Genomic DNA, 17,165 nt, shown 5'->3' with positions numbered 1-17,165 from the left:
ATTTAGAGGCACCAGGCGGCACTCGCTTTTACACGGAGCCGTGAATGCTCACCTGTCAGAGGTGCCGCTGTTGTGCCTGGATTTGAAGAAAGGTGGGCGAGCGGCGCACAGATGCTGTGTGTCGTGTTTTGAAGCTGTTGCTGCCACGGAGTAATTGGCTATGCTTGACTCATGCTCTCGGCAGCGTTCTCCACCACAAGGAAGTGGAAGCCCAATCAGTCGATGCATTGTTTAGTGTCACAAGACCTGCATTTTCCTCCTTCATGAGCGACTGCATCCAATTAAAAAGTGTCCCAATCTCTGGACAAACTGCTCCATTGCACTTTTGTTGTGTTGTCATGGCTGTATGTGTTTGTTGTTGTTCATTTATGCGGTATTGTTGATGGTGTTAGGTTGTTTGTTACCCTCCCAGCTTGAGGTAGCAGCTTAAGGGACACACACAAGCTTTGTAAATTGCTCCAATTACTGCCAATGGTAAGAGGACGAGAGGGAGTGGCAGCCCTTACCTTCACACATGTGTCCGTCTGACATCAGAGAGAAGCCTGGGAAGCAGGAGCAGCGAGCCTGGCCTGCCACCACCGTGCACTGCTGACTGCAGGGACTGTTTTCTACAAGAGACAAAAAATATGAACAGTTTGACCACAATCAGTTCAGGAATGCACACAGCTTCGTCTCCAGGAGAGCCATTCATGCATAATGCCTGAAATGTCTCATCCTAGTGCTGTTTCTCTGCTGTTCCAGTAATTGAACGGCCTGTCGTTTTGCTCCCTGAAGCTTCCTATGGATCCTGTCTTCCCTCCCTCGCACTGATTATCATTCCTTGCAGAGTCTCTCATGAGCTATCGCATTCAACATACCAGAATCAATTCTTCCTATTTAACAGCTCCATAGTCCTGTCACAAAGAGCTAAGTTCCAGGAACTGTTCCCCCCACAATTTGTCACACATCACTCTCAAAAGCTCTGCAGTGTTTAAGTGTCAGAAGGCTGCTCCATCCATTGATCAGGATGTTCATATAAATAAGAGGCACTTTGAAGGAGCAGGGCTTTGAATGGGCCTGGAGTACAGACTCCAGCAGCTCAAGGGTTTGCAATCCTGACCTCCCCCTGACTTTAACAAGATTCATCTCATGAAGCTGCAGCTGCATAAAAGCAGCAGATCAACTGTAGCTGAACAGTTAATCAGGTGAAGTGCATGCAGCGAAGCAGCTGTCCCTGCTTTTACTTGTGTTCATAAGGTAGTGTTCGCCTCGGGGCGGCTGGGCAGCACTCGGACACATGGGGCTTTATTTTTGTGGACCAGGCACGGCTGCGCTCCACCTTGTAGACCAGTACACCTTGGAGCTGGCGAGCTTTCGGCGCAGCCTTTTGGCATGAAAATTGTCACTGTGCCCAGCTGAATCTATCGACACACTGCGTTGCCACACCCATCTCAGCGCACCTCGGTCTACCAAATTGGCCACGTGCGGAGTTGCACCGGACGAAATTAGCACTGCGCGTGCGCCACCATGCACCGCGCCTGCGCCTGGTGTAGAGCCCATCATGTCACCCACATCATGTCTCGATAAAAGCAGCTGATGTGTTAAGCAGATGTACTGTATCTGGTGTAGTAGACATGGAGTTAGAAGCTGAGGCATCAGTGACTGTCCAGAATCACTGTAATGCCCTGCTATGGCGCCTTGGGTAACTTTATACAATGAGTAAATCTGTTCTGGCGAAGTTGACAGTCCAGCTGGACTGGATGGACAGTTACTCACTGAGGCTACAAACACTTAAGCCAACCCATGTAAACCCACCTTGCATTGTTCACCAAATATCTAAATTCCCAGCTCCTGCTATACAAGGCTTCGATGCACTTTGAAAATTAAGCAGCAAAGATCGCTTCATTTTTGCTACTTCATTCATTTTACTGAGGATGACAGTTCATGTAATTTATTGAAAGGATCTACAGCTGAATGTGCACTTTCCCACCATATTTTAAGTACATTTGCCAAACACTGTGAGGCTCACTAAGTGCTACATGTCAGGATAATAATCTATGTGATTATCTTGGTTCATGCTAACATGTGTATAAATTAATACTGGCTGTGGCTGTTCTCTCTTTCTCTCACACACACGCAAACCATAGTGTAGAACTGCACAAGCAGAATAAGTAAAAAACAGAGTTAAGCTTCCTTTCATTTTTTAAATATCACACAGATTTAAAGGATATAAGAACTGCCATTTGAGTTTCTATATAAGGAAGGGCCATTGTTTTGGTTAAAAAAATAAAACATTTTCTAACAATTTGACATGATTATTAAATCTTGAGATCAGTCTTTTAATATATGTCTTTTCTTGTGGATATGTGAGGCTGTAACTCCACCATTCGTGTGTGACATGTGAGACAAAAACATGGCAGATACAACTTTTCAAAACTATGAAGACAGTGAGGAGCATGGAGACAAGCAAAACTACAGGCAAGAAGAAGAAATTGACTGAAGACACAGTGGTTTATACTTGTCCATACACAGTGTAGCCAGTACAATGGAGTACATCAGCAACACACAAACCTATTATTTCTTCAGATGCACATCTAGCTCTAGGTCATGTTCAATAGAGAGTGCATTCATAATGAAAACAGTAATATTTTTTATAATGCACCTGGTTAGAAGAGCAGTTTACAGCATTAGTTCTCTGAGAATCTCATTCATATTAAAATAAAATTGGTATTTTACCTGAAATATCTCTGAATAAGTCCCTGACCTAGTAGAAGTTTATATTGTAGTAGAAGTTGAGTAAGGCAGATTTCTCATGAACTTCTACAATGAACTAAACACAGTCTGGTGAGTTTTATTTCATAGGACATGGTCTGTATCATCTTCGAACCATTTCCCCTTGACCAGAGAGAGAAAAACACCATGAAAGTATATGATGCACACAAAGACACAGACTGTATATGAGCCAAAAGTCAAACAGGGAGAACTGAAAACTGGGAAATGTAAGGTATGATCTTATCTTAAAAATATGCTCTATATAAAATGCCATCTACATATGCAAGAATCCCAAAATCAAGCTGTACTGAAAGGATACACCTTTTGCCTTTTTATATCTGTTATTTGAAATAAATTGAATATGTTGGTTCCTATGCATTATATTATAACATTGGCTTTACCTGCACAAGGATTGAGGCGGGCGAGGCTGCTGGTGGTGGTGGTGGTGGTGGTGGAAGTGGTTTGTGATGGGACCACAGCAGGAGTGTCCTCTCTGACTCTGTTGTCCTCATCAGGACTCACTGCAGTTAGAAACACATTAACAGAGACTATGAGAAACATGTACATGTATGAAGAAATGTTAACCAAGGGGTTAAACCTCAAATAGAAAATGACTTCAGACTACTTAATGTTTCTGATACATGAAACCAATTTCTAAAAGAGTAATATACCACATATTATTGTCTCCTTCTTAGTAGCAAGACATTATTTGACCCGTGCTGGGTACTTCTGTCATTATGCTCTAATAAAGCCGAGAGAGGTCTGTGAATAAATCATCTTTAATTTGAGGTTGCAGGGAATTTTGATGAGCCCATTTAAATGACTCATGTTCAAGCACCTTAAGTATGATGATGAAATCTGTTGTTGATTTAACCACATCATAATCACAGTGAAATGACCATAAATGTGTACACAATAAAATTCTGATTCTTGTGAGGCTTTTAATACTTCAAATGTATTATTCGGCAGCTCCTTCATCTCTGTAGACGAAGTCCAATCACACATATGTCTCTAAACTCAGGGAACACAAGGTCAAATATACTGTAGGACAGCATGAACAGCATTTGAAATGATGTTAAAATCTTAAAATAATCCATAAATATTTTTCTTCTTTTTTTTCTGCTAGATCTGAATTTTTTATTATTATTTATTTATTTCCTACAGGTTTGTGTTTGGTCCAGTCTTTCTCACTAATTTTCTCACTTATACATTATAAATAAAACTTTAAAACATCTAACAGGGTAAAAATGAGATGAATATGAATTTATCAAAAACACACAGACATATCTATCAATGGGGCTTCTACGAGAATGGGTTGGGATTACAGTCATGTGGCTTTAGGCTCAGGTTGACATCCAGTAGAGGAAATGGGTACCACTATGTTTAAGTCATAAGATGGAGTGGTGCACCAAAGGGTGGTACACAAAAACTCTTAAAGACGGTATCTGTAAACCACTGATTAATAAGTTTTATGCTCAGATTTCTAAATGCTCAGGTCTGTTACTTAGGTAAAAATTTCCCCCGGCTCTGTTAAGAACGTCTGGAGGCCACAGAGCTCTCTGTTGCTGTAGTTCAATGACAACAAAAGTCAATGTCAGTGAGTGCGTTTCCACCCATCAGTGTTTATTTTCAATGTCTGCATAAAAAAAAATCAGTGGAAAAACCCGAAATCCCCCAAAAAGTTGCAGAAAGGTTTTAGGCTTGCTCGGTTGGTGTATTGATACAGAGCAATGGAAACAGACTGTGAATAAATTACCACATTCATGAAACATGTGAGTTAATCATGCAAGCTTCCACTGAAGAGACGAAAACAGATCTGTGTGGAGCATGGAGAAGACCGTTACCTCCCCCAGATTAACACACCAATCAGAACTGTCATATTTCCATCAACTTTTCTACATTGCTTGTTTTTGTTTGACTTTGATTGATGCTTTATGACATCATCTTGTTGTTCCTTCTTCTTCTGTAGTGGTTTAACAGCATCCAACCAGAGAATGAGCTCCAGCACCTATTTATCTTGATGAACCAACTCCTACAGTCACAGAACAGTAGTAATTAATGCAGTGGAAACGTACATGCATTCATTTAGACTGTTTTTCTTTTCTTTTGCCGACTTTCTGGAAATTCAATTAAAATTTGCGTTGGATGGAAACTTGGAGAACGGGAGACTTCCAGATTTTTTTTGTAGGAAAGCTAAGCTACAAATGAAGAGTTTAAAGTTTGAAACATTGGTGTTAAGATTAGTTTAATGAAAGACGCTGTCAAGTTTCATTATGGGATTCAACGTTCTTGGAGGCTGAGCCATAATAAGGGCACTGAAATTCCAGCCGCTGCCACTTCTATTTTATTATTGTATTTATTTTCATTGATCTGTTCTGGGACTTTACTAAATTAAGCACTTTAACTGTCCATTAGGAAAATGTTGAAAAACATGTGGACTGTAATTCAGCATACTCTATAATCCCAGTAAAAATAGAAAAGACAAATACTTTGCACGCGCAGCAAAAACCAGAATCTGGGCAAGCACCGAGTTCACTGAAACCTGTTGAGTATTGGAGTGAGTCGAGCTCATTCACTGCTTTTTAAACTCAACGTGTGAGCTTACTTGTCTTTTTCTAAAACCTGGTGATTTCAGAGTCCTAATTCACGTGTGAATCAGTCTTTAAAGTTGAGTTATGGTACCTGGTGCACATGAGTGTCTGTCTTGCTGCAGGACGTAGCCCTGGTGGCATTCGCAGCGGTAGGAGCCCCAGATGTTGATGCATTTGTGCTGGCACAGCTGGCCCGCATACAGCTGACACTCATCCACGTCCTCGTGCTCCGGCACCACGTTGGCAGCTTCGTCTGTGGCACCGATAGAGAGGGCTTCCTTGGGGTACTTGCCTTCTGAAACTGGAAGGAGTGAGACAGAGAAGGGAGGAGGGGTGGGCTCACATTAGAGAGAGCACCAAATTGCCTGTATAATTTATCGTGCATACTTTCTTCATGAAAACAACATCTGCTCCTCCTTTACATTTACACGTTTTAAGTGGTGCTTTTATCCTGAGCTCTAATAAAGCTCTTAAATCGGTCCAAGGAATCACCTGTAACAAGTGCAATAGTCTTTGTGACACCAATGTGTGACGTATTGGGAAAAAGAAGAACATTAAACGCTAAATATTTTAGAAGCTATAAGACAAGGTGAGTAGATACTGAAAAATCTGTTTCGACTTTACCGAGAACACAACCGAGAACATGTTTTGACGTGAACTGGCCAGGGTCTTAAGTGAACACATTATGAGACTTGCACATTACTTCCTTTATTGATGCTCACACTGAACTGTTTGATCACCTGGCAGTGACTGACGCTGAATCTGCAGATTTGCCCTTTTATGCTTTTGCCAACTGACAGATCACAAAGTTTCCTCCCCCTGGTTCCTTCTTTGTTCAGCTGAGTCTCCTTTAAACCCCTCAACACAACAGCAACAGTCGTGCGCTCTTAATGTGCAATTGAATAGTTGAAGAACTCAATACTTGGCACATTTGGCCCTGGAGAAGTTGTTGTTGTTTGAGGTTGTGTCTTTTTGTCACCTTTCTAAATCCACATGGAGAAACTTGTAAAGAAACAGTATATCTGACTGCTCCAAAATTAGCTGTAAGAGCTACTTAGCTAACTAGCTAAAGACCTTTGGTGGTAACCGCCTTCAAAGGCAAGAGTTGTGTCATTAGCAAACTATAAAGTACGATTATAGATTATGTTAGAATAATAACGCATCATTAGTCATTTGGGAGCTGAGGTCCTCGTCTCAGATTTTAGAATAACAATAGCAGCTCTGTTCTGCTGTTCATTTGATTGGGGGAAATTTACAAACTTACATGTTGTGTTGCTTTGACCAATCTGATTCTTATTGCTATTATTGCTTACAGCTGCTATTTTTTCAACATAAAAACATCATATGGGGGCGGTGTTTACTGTAGCTCAGTTGGTAGAGCACCCGCCCCATATGTTTTTTGTTTTGTTTTGTTTTTTTTATTATTGGTGAAGTGATAGACAAGGTGACGTGAGGGACAAAAACGTTATAAGCACATATAACCACATAGACAAACATACAAACAATTGACATAAGTACAGACAACAACAGGAAAAGACATGCCACGTTGATACATGAATGTAGTGTTAGGTGTATGTGTGTGTGTGTGCGTGTGCGTGGATGAGAGGTAAGTGGAGTGCTATTACTTATATACAATATGGTATATAATACGGTAATAGTGACAGTAATAATAATAAAGAAAATAAAATAAACAAATAATGATAATATTAGGGATAATGAATAGATAATAAGAGAAAGGAGCAATACATGTATATAATAATGAAATAAGACTTTGAAAATAAAGGGACAAAAAAAGAAAAAATATATATAATTTGTAAAAAAAGATGCATGTAATCATTTTCCTTTGTGTAGAATAATTTTCATGATAGTGATAAGTTGCAATGAGAGGTGAGGTCAGGTCGTGCCGCCGGAAGGAGGGCAAGCAGGGGCCCGCCCCATATGTTGAGGCTATAGTCCTCACTGCAGGCGGCCCCGGTTCGAATCCCGCGTCGGACGGCCCTATCCTGCGTGGCATTCCCCCCTCTCTGCCTCCTGTTTCCTGTCACACTCTCAACTGTCCTATCTAATAAAGGCATGAAAAGCCAAAAAATATATACTTAAAAAAAAAACATCATGTGCACTAGATGAATCTATAATCAGCGTGTTGCTTTTCAACAGTAAACATAAACATCCTGTTAAGTTACAATAAGGATATTTTTTTATCCTTTTTCTATAACTAATACACCTGTACCACAAAATTAGGACTTTTGAGCTCTACACTGCAGTAACCAAAAGATGCTGCTGTTTTATTTTCATGTCCCTCTGTGGGTGAAAAAATCAGATTAAAGAATCAGTGAGACAGCTGAGTTAAATTACTGATGTGCCAGAAATCCATCTAATCATCCAAGAGACAGATCTTAGACTGTTTATGTCAATAACCAGATGTAGATCCGGCCCTCAAACTGGGCATCAAAACACAGCCGGTCCAGAGGGAATGAGCCAGGTGAGGCCAACTCTGTGTAAAAATTTAGTTCTGCACTTCAATGAAGGCAGAGTCAAAGTAAAATGGTCAAAATGAATAAGGCTGAAATACCATGATTTGTATTTTCTAGCGGTTAAAGCACAAACAACACTGCATCCTACATTTCTGATAATGCTAACAAAGTCCATCTTTCATTGCCTGAAAGTCGTGCCCACAGCTTTCATGCTTGACCTCCTATTGCTTCTCTTATACATTTGCAGTGTTCAAACCCAAGAGTCAAGTAATGTTACTCCTGTCATTTCCTCAGACTACACCATACAATTGTGTAGTGAGGTGGTAACCATGGCTACTAAAGTGACCTTCTATGTTGGAAAAAAAAATGTTGGATTACCACTTTTAACTACATATATAGTGTCCAGCATAAATAAGAATTAATTACCCCAGGTTTTGGTGCCCAGTCTATACTGAGCCAAAAACAACAAGATGCAAGACCTGAAAATATACACCAATAATAATGGGCCCAGTTATGGGTTTTCAGTAAATATTTCTCACAGTCATTACCTGGAATTTAAATTCAGAGGAGCAAAGCGATTAAATGTTTCGGGTTTTAATTAAAAGGCAGTGAGTCATAAGACTGAAAACATATCCCCCACGGAAATAATTACAGTGCATCTCATCCATTTTTTTCAACCAGAAAACACTCAGAAAGTGAAGGCATCCTTCATGCACGGAGTCGAGTATAGGCACCGACTGAGAGCTTGAACAGTTCTTGCAGCACCTAACCCTTTCACAGCTTTCAGCATGTTAATTGATTCCCACTTCAAAATGACATCATTCAAATTTCCCCTTTAAAGCTGAAGGAAATGAGCTGCAAGTCGATGGTTAGAGCAGAGTCTATTAAAGGGTGGGATTAGGAGGAATTCCTCTGATGTTGTGAATGAAATAACAGACTACGGCAGCGTGGAGGCTGACCTTACCTCACCATCATACTTGGATAAAACTATTCCCATTAAAGTGCAACCACCAAGGCTGCTCCCAAGACACATTGACACAGCTGAACGGTGAACAAAGCCCTACCACATTGCAATTAAATGATCTCGGGACGATTTGTGTGCTTTTCTAAGGGGGATTTGACGCTCTAATTTCACAGAGGACAACAAATAAAATCACATACTAACGAATGATGTCATTCCGTAATCGAATTTCACCCACAAGTCGGATATCATTGATGAAAAACATGCAAAGATGCTCTCACTGAGCTTACAGCTGCAAACAAGATATATAGGTCATATTCACAGGCTGCTGTGCCTAACAGAAGAGCTATTGTAACCATTTTTCTGCAGATATAAAGATATACAAATAAGTATTGGAATGCATTTGCATGAGGCATGTTTATCCCCAACCTCAGTTGCTTGAAAATGCATCAATGCAAATGTCAGTGGCATTATGTACTTGATGGATCAGAGACAGAGGAAAACTTTTCTGGCACAAGTAGAGAGACAACAGCCTGGGCTGCCATCTGTTCCTGATTCATCACAGCTTGCATACATCTTTCCCCATTACTTTGAATGGTAACGTGACTCCTGACCAATCAACCAGGAGCATCTGTCTTTTGGATGATCAAACTCAGCCCAAACTCCACCTCTGACATAAACTGCAATGAGGACAAAATAGCGATGGCTCAACCCAGGACTTAATCCAGACATCAGTGCAGTGCAAAGTTTGCTGAAGCTAGCACACCTCTCTCCAAAAATATATATGTTTTGAAGCCTGGATGATGAGGAAGCAGAATTGTGAAGTTCAAGTTAACAAACTGCAAATGTGAACAAGAAGTGCAGAGTACAAAATTAAGATGAACATGCTGCAGAAGATAAATTATTTAGCTTACTCCACCAATTTCACTCATCAAAATGTACGTAAATGTAAATACTGAGCAGAAAAAAAAAATTGAAGATGGATGTGAAGTAAAATTGTATCTCTTATCCCGGCAGGGCAGACACACAACAACTTAGGAAAACGCACAAATGCCCTGTAAATTCAGAAAACAACTTCATTCCTCATTCTAATTTGTGCAACAAACACTCAAACCACCTTGCACTGACCCGGTAAAGACTATGGTTAAGCTAACAGTAACCTACATATTTGCTGAGCTGTCCTCAGAACTTCTCAAGTTAAGATTCATTGAACAAAAATGTGCCCACAGTCGACACTTCTCTGTGACCCCCGGATACACTTCCACTGTGGTGTAAGGTTTTGCAGCATGTGTATTTGCAGGTGTGCCTGAATACAGTTGGATCAAACCTGTTGTATCTTTACAAGAAGCTGTGTAGAAATTGATGAACTGGCTCATTGCACATTAGAGCTTCAGACAAGTTTTCAGATTAAACTAATCTCTGCTACCAGGGTAGACTATGCACCATAACACACCCAGATCTCCAAGTGAACATCTAGAGATAGAGCTGCATTGTGGGTTTTGCACTGTAGGAAACTGGTTTTGACAAAGAATAAAAGATGATAACTCTGGTTCTGCTTCAATGATCTATAATGATTTTGATCCTTCTTCAATCGTCTGTTGTGAATCTGAGGTTGAATCTCAGTAAAATGTTTTTTTTTTTTTTTTTTTTTTACAGCATGACTCCTTTCAAGACATGAAATGTTGTGTCCCAGTTCCAAACTAATTCAATTCTAAGGGAGGTTTTGGTTTGTAATGCGTTTATATTGAGTATCTGACTAAATTCTTTGCACAAAATATCTATTATCCCTTTATGCAATGCAATGCATAAAGGAAATGGTGCTGCATTCACAGCTGCAATACATTAAACAAATTGTTACCAATTGTGGTAAATCAGCTTGAGAGTGACCTTGAAAAACAATGTACAGTATTATATCTTTTAGTCTGTCTTATTCTTAAGACTTTTTGCTGCTTTCACTCTATGTATGATGCAGACAGTACTGTAAGTATCCAAACTTGGACATCACTTTGGCATCAGCAGCATTTGGCCAGGCCTGTTTCAGCACTGATAACATCACAAGATAAAGATATCCATCAATTGCAAGACCACAGTGCATGATGGGAAATGTCTGGATTTCCCTGTACTTTATTCCTTGCTCTGGTCCACAGACTACATAAAAAGTACTCCCCACTCCCTGTTCCCTAATACCTCTACAAAATGCTACCATTAGCAACATCCTGCAACGTTGCCAACACAGTCATCATTTCCTCTCTGCGCTGCAGTGACGTAAACTACCCTGATACCCATTACTGCAGTTGTGAAGATTTCACACAACCAAAATGAATAAATTAAATATGTTGTTGCATCCCTGTGTAATGAAACTACTGTGCAAATGACAGCTGACAAAGCCATCTCAAAGCTGTAGACAAATTAACAACATTCACAGGGAAATGAAGTTTGCCATAGATCTGTGAGTGTTTAAGTTTATTTAATGTGTTTTTTTTTTGCACTTTGAAAACCTCTCAACCACATGTTTTAAGAGTGTTAAAAGATCATACGATGTGATATAAAGTTCCAGGGCACTTTAACCAGACCTTTAGTTGTCTACGATACAATTTTGTTGTTAGGAATTGTGTTTGTTAGTGCCCTCTTGCCTTTTCCTTTTCCTTTTCCTTTTCTGGCTCTGAGAAGCTTAACTAAAAATCCTAACATTACCAATGTGTGTGATGAATGTGTTTTTCCATGTTGAAAGCTCCAGTGATGTGAAAAATTGCTGGCAGAGGATGACGGATACCTTTTCTCGGTAAAGCAGTTGGTCTGGGTTTCTGCTTCCTCCTCAACGCGATCTGGCTCGGACCTTCCCCTTCATCACAGCAGGTGAGAAAGACGTAAGCGCACGGGCCGCTCAGGTACTGGTGGGCACCGCAGCCCATTCCTTCACTGCGCATCCGTAAGCCGAGGAAACAGCAGCTGCAGCACACCTGGCCATCCAGACACAACAGGAGAGCCTATTAGGAGTGTGTCACCGGGGTGCTTCACATCTCTAATCACCACCTCTCTTTATGGCCCTCCAGTTTTAGCCCAGTTTAGTAAACAGCAAATGAGGGAGGGGGGGGGGATAACAGCAACACAGGCAGGCGAGCCAGCTCATCCCTGTGAACACACTGCAAAAGATTTCAGCTGCAGCCTCAAGCTGAACCACATGTCATGCAAAGAAAACCAGACTTTCACCTTTTTTCATTTTCCTCTAACAATGACCTGGCACAATGGTTTGGCTCGTCTGCCTCAACACATGAACATTTGGCTGGAGGGCTAAACCACTGGGTTTCCTCTTGAAGAAACAGTGAATGCTATTTGACCTGACTCCGAGCAAAGGCATGAGTCCAATTTCCACATGGAAGTATTCATAGGTCTGAAGGATGCAAACAGAAATGGGTGATTTTGGCAGTTATTTTCTGATATATTTCAACCTGTTTGCCAATAAATACAAATAAACTGTATGACCTTTAATAAAGCCTCTCCACTGGCACAGGTATCTGAAATTGAAATCTCACTCTGGAAAAAACAATCATTCATTCCAGGAGATGTTCAATCTGTTTAAAGTCTAAATTACACGGGCAAAGTCAGCACTCACCATGTTATTATGGCAGCTAAAGAATTCAGAGAAGTGGACCACCGCGGATGGGAGGAACTGTCCATTTCCACTGTCTTGAACCGTTTGAAACAGTGAGTCACACCAAACCTGACTTGAAAACAATTCATTCTCTATTCTAAGGGTAACAACCTTTAATCAGTTCAGTGTTTGTTTTACTTGGTGGGTAGGAAATGTGGGTATCATCCAACCATGATGTAATGTGTTTCAGTCGCGACTCAACCATCTTTCTCTTATTTCTTCCCTGCCACTCTCCTCTGCGTGATGTCTAATAAAGCAAATCTATGGCAGATGCCTCAACTTTTGAAAAACAACACTGCTTGAAGAGTTCCCATGATGGCGAGACGGTGATGATGTACCTGGTAGGAGTCGTCTGTGCACTGATCCTCCTGATCCACTTCACAGGCATCTCCTCTTCTGGCTGAGGTCATACCTGACTCACACTGGCTCTCCTTCAGTGAGCTGAGGCAGCAGTGCCTCTGCACAGAACTGATGCAAACACACACACACACACACACACACACACACACACACACACACACACACACACACACACACACACAGACACAATCACAGAACAGAATGTCTAACACCAATTTGGCTAATAGTTGAGGCATGGATTGATTTAAACTCAAAACAACACAGGTTAAAACCTGGTTTACATCTGAACTATGTAGGAAATTGAGGATGTGGTTGAAAACAGTTGTGGAACTGCTGTAAACAGCTCCTCGAAAAGTTGATAATTTATAATATTTGCATTCAGCCTACTGTCAGCAGGGTCCACATCTTTATCCCCTTGTCCCTCAAATCTGTGCTGACATATATGGTATATTCATAGGCGGCGCTATCAATAGGCTAGGGGAAGCTTAGCTTCCCCTAGATTGTCACAGAAAATAAAATAAAAATCATCACAAATAATAAAATGGAAAATTTAGATTTAGATTTAGAATTTTCGGTCGTATTTGACTGGTTACCTGCGTCATTACGTAGGTTTAAATGTGTCAGCATGTGTCAGGCAGCGGCCGTAGAAACCACTCGCCGTCTCGTTGTATTTCAGAGGAGAGGCAGCGAGTGTGGTGCTTTGCCTCTGTACGCCGAGGGAGGCTGAGGCTACGCTGCCTCACTGCCTCACTCTACTGAGTGTGAGCGGCACGTACGTTCACGTTGCTTTCGTGAATTGTAAACAAACAGTCGCCCCCTCGGTTTTAGCTTCCAGCAGTCTAGCGGCTAATTCAACAGCAGTGATGGATAACTGTACCGGAGAGGCTGAATAACTGCATGAGCTTCATTTGAGGAATAAACAGCAGCTTTTACCTGACGGACCGACGCCTGAGCTACGGTAGCTAACAGCTAGCAGGTTACGTACTTTCTCTTCCCTCCCTCTCTTTCTTTATACACGCACACACAGCCTGTCATATCTGTTGTAAACCTTGTAATAACAGCTTGTTGAGTACAGTTAACATTATTGTTGCTTCGGTTTGAGTGTGGATTAATTGTTAACGGTTTGTTGTGTAATGTGAGCGGTGGTCATCCCGTCCTGATGAGTTGGGTTAATAACCGCTGATGGCGTGGATTGTGATGAGAAGGTGTTGCACATATTTTAAGACTGATCTGTGCAAACCATTGTGCAAAACCTGTTTGTTGTGACTTTTTGCGTGATAAGATGATTTGCCGAATTCTTCTTCCATTCCTGCAGCCTTTTGTCTCAATGTTAACGATGGCAAAACGTCGAGATATTTTATTAGGCTACTTTATGAAAATAAATGTCTGTGAGTTAAAAAGAAGTGGGCTACGCATTTCTGACTTGATTTGGCTTTTCGTGCATTTGGTTAAACACATATAAGTAACAGGAGAGAGAGAGAGAGACGAGGAGAGAGAGAGAGGTCCACTGGGTGAGCTAGATTAACTTTTAACGGGAGAGAGAGCGGCGCACCGCGCTGTCAAAGCTCGTCTCAGCAGAAATTATGTGTGCTTTCAATATAGACACGAACGAGTCATTCAGGAATAATTTCCAACTCTATGTATGTTAGTGTTATTTTTTCCTAAGTAGTGGCCCATCCAAAATTACTGTGGTCCGTCCAAAATTGAAATCCTGTCACCTGACACCTGTGTGAGCGCACATTCTCAGCGATGCAGCGGGTGCGCAACTGGATGAGGACAACTATGGCACAGCAGATACTGTCAACTGTGTCGCTTCTGTACATCGAGAGCAATAACTACGGTAAAAGGATTTAACCCTGAAGAAATAGTTGAGAAATATGACACAAACGCCCCGTGGCGTATGCTAAGAACATTGATTAATTGATTATGGGCTACTACACCAGCAAAAAACAAAAACAAAAAAAACAAGTAGAGAATGAAAGGAATCATTCTACTGCATCTCATTTTGATGAATATAATCAAAATGTATATATCTGCCTATGGGTAAAAACTTTCTCTTTTTTTTTGTCCCGTAGCTTCCCCATTCCTACTGTCCTAGCGCCGCCTATGGGTATATTAATATAGTTGAATTCACAGTGAAACTATTCTCATTTATATGTTTTTTCTATTCTGTTTCCAGACAATGGAACAGATTTGTAAAAGTGCCTGAAAAGCAGCCCATTAAGGTACATGTAAACCTGCAGTCACTTCCAGGCGGCTGCTGTGCAATGAGAGACCTCGACTGTGTGCTTGTAGGCCGGTAATAGCGATGATTCTCTTTTATGTCACTAGATTTGTGATAAGGCCGTTTTAATGCAAGTCACTTTAGGGTTCCAAAAAGCCAATAAATCTGAGGACAAAGGCACCAAGTTGGCAAGATCTGACTGTAAATGCTTCCCCTGATGATTTAATAGAAAGTGTTCACTGCACTTCATTTTGAGAGAGCAATGATCCATGGGGAAACTCCAACACTCTTTGTTTCACTTGACTCCAATGCAGCTTAAAATTGGATTTTTAAAAAAGTCAATTTTTACAGCTTCTGGCAGACAACCATGACACCACTGACAGGCGACAAGGCCACAACACTTACCTGCATATGGAGTGCCTATCATTGTGCTGCGGAGGCATGCGGTTGCAGTGGTGGTTACCAGCGGCCCATCTCTGGCCAGCAGCGCAGCAGCTCGGCAGCAGGTCTTCAGCAGAGACACCTGGACCTGTAGCCCGGCCCAGACACACAGAGGTATGCATACATCAGCACACACAAGACTGATGGAATAAAAAGAGTTGTGCAGTAAATCCTGCACGTCTGCACAGCTGCCCTATATGGAACAGCCAGAGGTCCAGGCAGTGCAGTGACTGCAGTCAGCAGTCAGACAGACACATATGGTAGACTGCAACGGGCCCCAAAGGCGCCTTTGAGATTTCTACAGCTGACGAAAGAGGCACAGTTCTGCTACCAGAATACAGTAGCCCATTTTATGATTGGAAACTTTTTGCTCAGGTCTATGGAAAGCTACAGTTTATTCTATGAATAGCTTTCACAAGTAGAGTGGCAGTCCTCTGGTAAGGTTGTGTGCATGACATTACATTTACATTTGACTTTACCCCAAAGCGACTTACAATGGAAAGACAACACTAAAGCTTTAAAACAGTAGGGGAGCTTGGAGTAAATCTATTTTATAAAGCAAAGTGCAATAGATCAGATAAAGAACTATACCGCAAATGAAGTTAGGCATACAGGTGATTTGAGGGAAACTGCACCATCGATGAAGCAAAAAGTCTGGACTGACACCGTCTAATGTGCAGGGATGACATCACCAGACGACATTCCTCAGAAGAACGCGTTGACCAAGAAGGAGCTGAAGGCTGTGTGCCTGAACTCCAGTAGATGGTGAATAGAAGTCACTCTGATTCAATGGCCATGAGTAGTCACTAGTCAGTGTAGGTAAAACCAGCGGAGCTGCTGCATGCTGGACCATCTAGGGGTTTCACTGCATGAAGAAAGGTCTGCCAGAGAGGCATTTCAATGGTACAGCTAACCATGATGTGGACAAAGAGCTGGGCACGATACACAGTCAGGTAAGGTCTGATTTTTCTTATGTTGTAAAGTCCAAAGTGGCATGACGGGAGATGGTTGCAACATGTTCAGAAAAGAAACCAGAAATGTGACAGTTTGACAAAGACTCTAAACTATGCAAGTGATGTTAAGAAAGTCACAGTCTTTGTCTACAGTTTAACTCACAAGCACTTTTTTGGTCATGTTTATACAGTATATGGAAATTTTAACCATGATGGATAAATGAAAATTATTATCAATTATGACAAACTGCAGGGTAATTCATCTGATAGTTGTCAAGAGTTGAGGCATGAAATGAGGCTAGATGAAAGGTCATGGGATCAATTCGAGTCTGTACTTAACTTAGTTGTAATTCAAACTTGTCGAGACATTTCAATCTGAGCATAACTGAATTTATTAACTTAACAGCCGCTCAATGACATGGCTAAAAGACAAAGATAGAAAGGTAGAAATAATAAAGGTGTGTTTTTTTTCTTGACATTTGACTTTTTCCCTTTTTCTTTTTCTATTTTTTCTTTTGAATGTATTTTATTAAAATCTTTTTTTTAATAGTTTTTTTTTTCACAGAAGTAATTGCTAATACCATGGTGGAGTCACTCCATGAGCCCTCTTTGGGTTTCTGACCTCACCTGCACATTCCCTTCTACTCTACATGAACTGCTTACTGTTTTGTTAAAATTAATAAAACCTTGTCAAATGTGTAGCACTATTTTATCTAATTATATATTATACAGTACATACAATGTCATTCAATCCAGTA

The 17,165-nt window shown here is 41.0% G+C and overlaps 1 protein-coding gene across 3 annotated transcripts in view; it reads right to left on the bottom strand.

Moving 5' to 3' along the window:
• Window positions 1-17,165, bottom strand: part of fbln2 (fibulin 2) — a 62,513-nt gene that overhangs the window by 18,335 nt on the left and 27,013 nt on the right. For all 3 annotated transcript variants that reach the window (XM_083972340.1, XM_083972341.1, XM_083972342.1), the window contains exons 3-8: window positions 15,419-15,542; window positions 12,768-12,897; window positions 11,551-11,737; window positions 5,434-5,643; window positions 3,153-3,272; window positions 507-608 (exon numbers count right to left, since the gene is read on the bottom strand). In XM_083972340.1, coding sequence (XP_083828466.1) covers window positions 507-608; window positions 3,153-3,272; window positions 5,434-5,643; window positions 11,551-11,737; window positions 12,768-12,897; window positions 15,419-15,542 — 873 coding nt within the window. The remainder of the gene's footprint in view (window positions 1-506; window positions 609-3,152; window positions 3,273-5,433; window positions 5,644-11,550; window positions 11,738-12,767; window positions 12,898-15,418; window positions 15,543-17,165) is intronic.

The sequence above is a fragment of the Trachurus trachurus genome, assembly GCF_905171665.1.
Source record: "Trachurus trachurus genome assembly, chromosome: 5".
Lineage (NCBI taxonomy): Eukaryota > Metazoa > Chordata > Actinopteri > Carangiformes > Carangidae > Trachurus > Trachurus trachurus.
The sequence above is the reverse complement of the archived record's forward strand: the minus strand, read 5'-3'. Positions and strand labels throughout refer to the sequence as shown.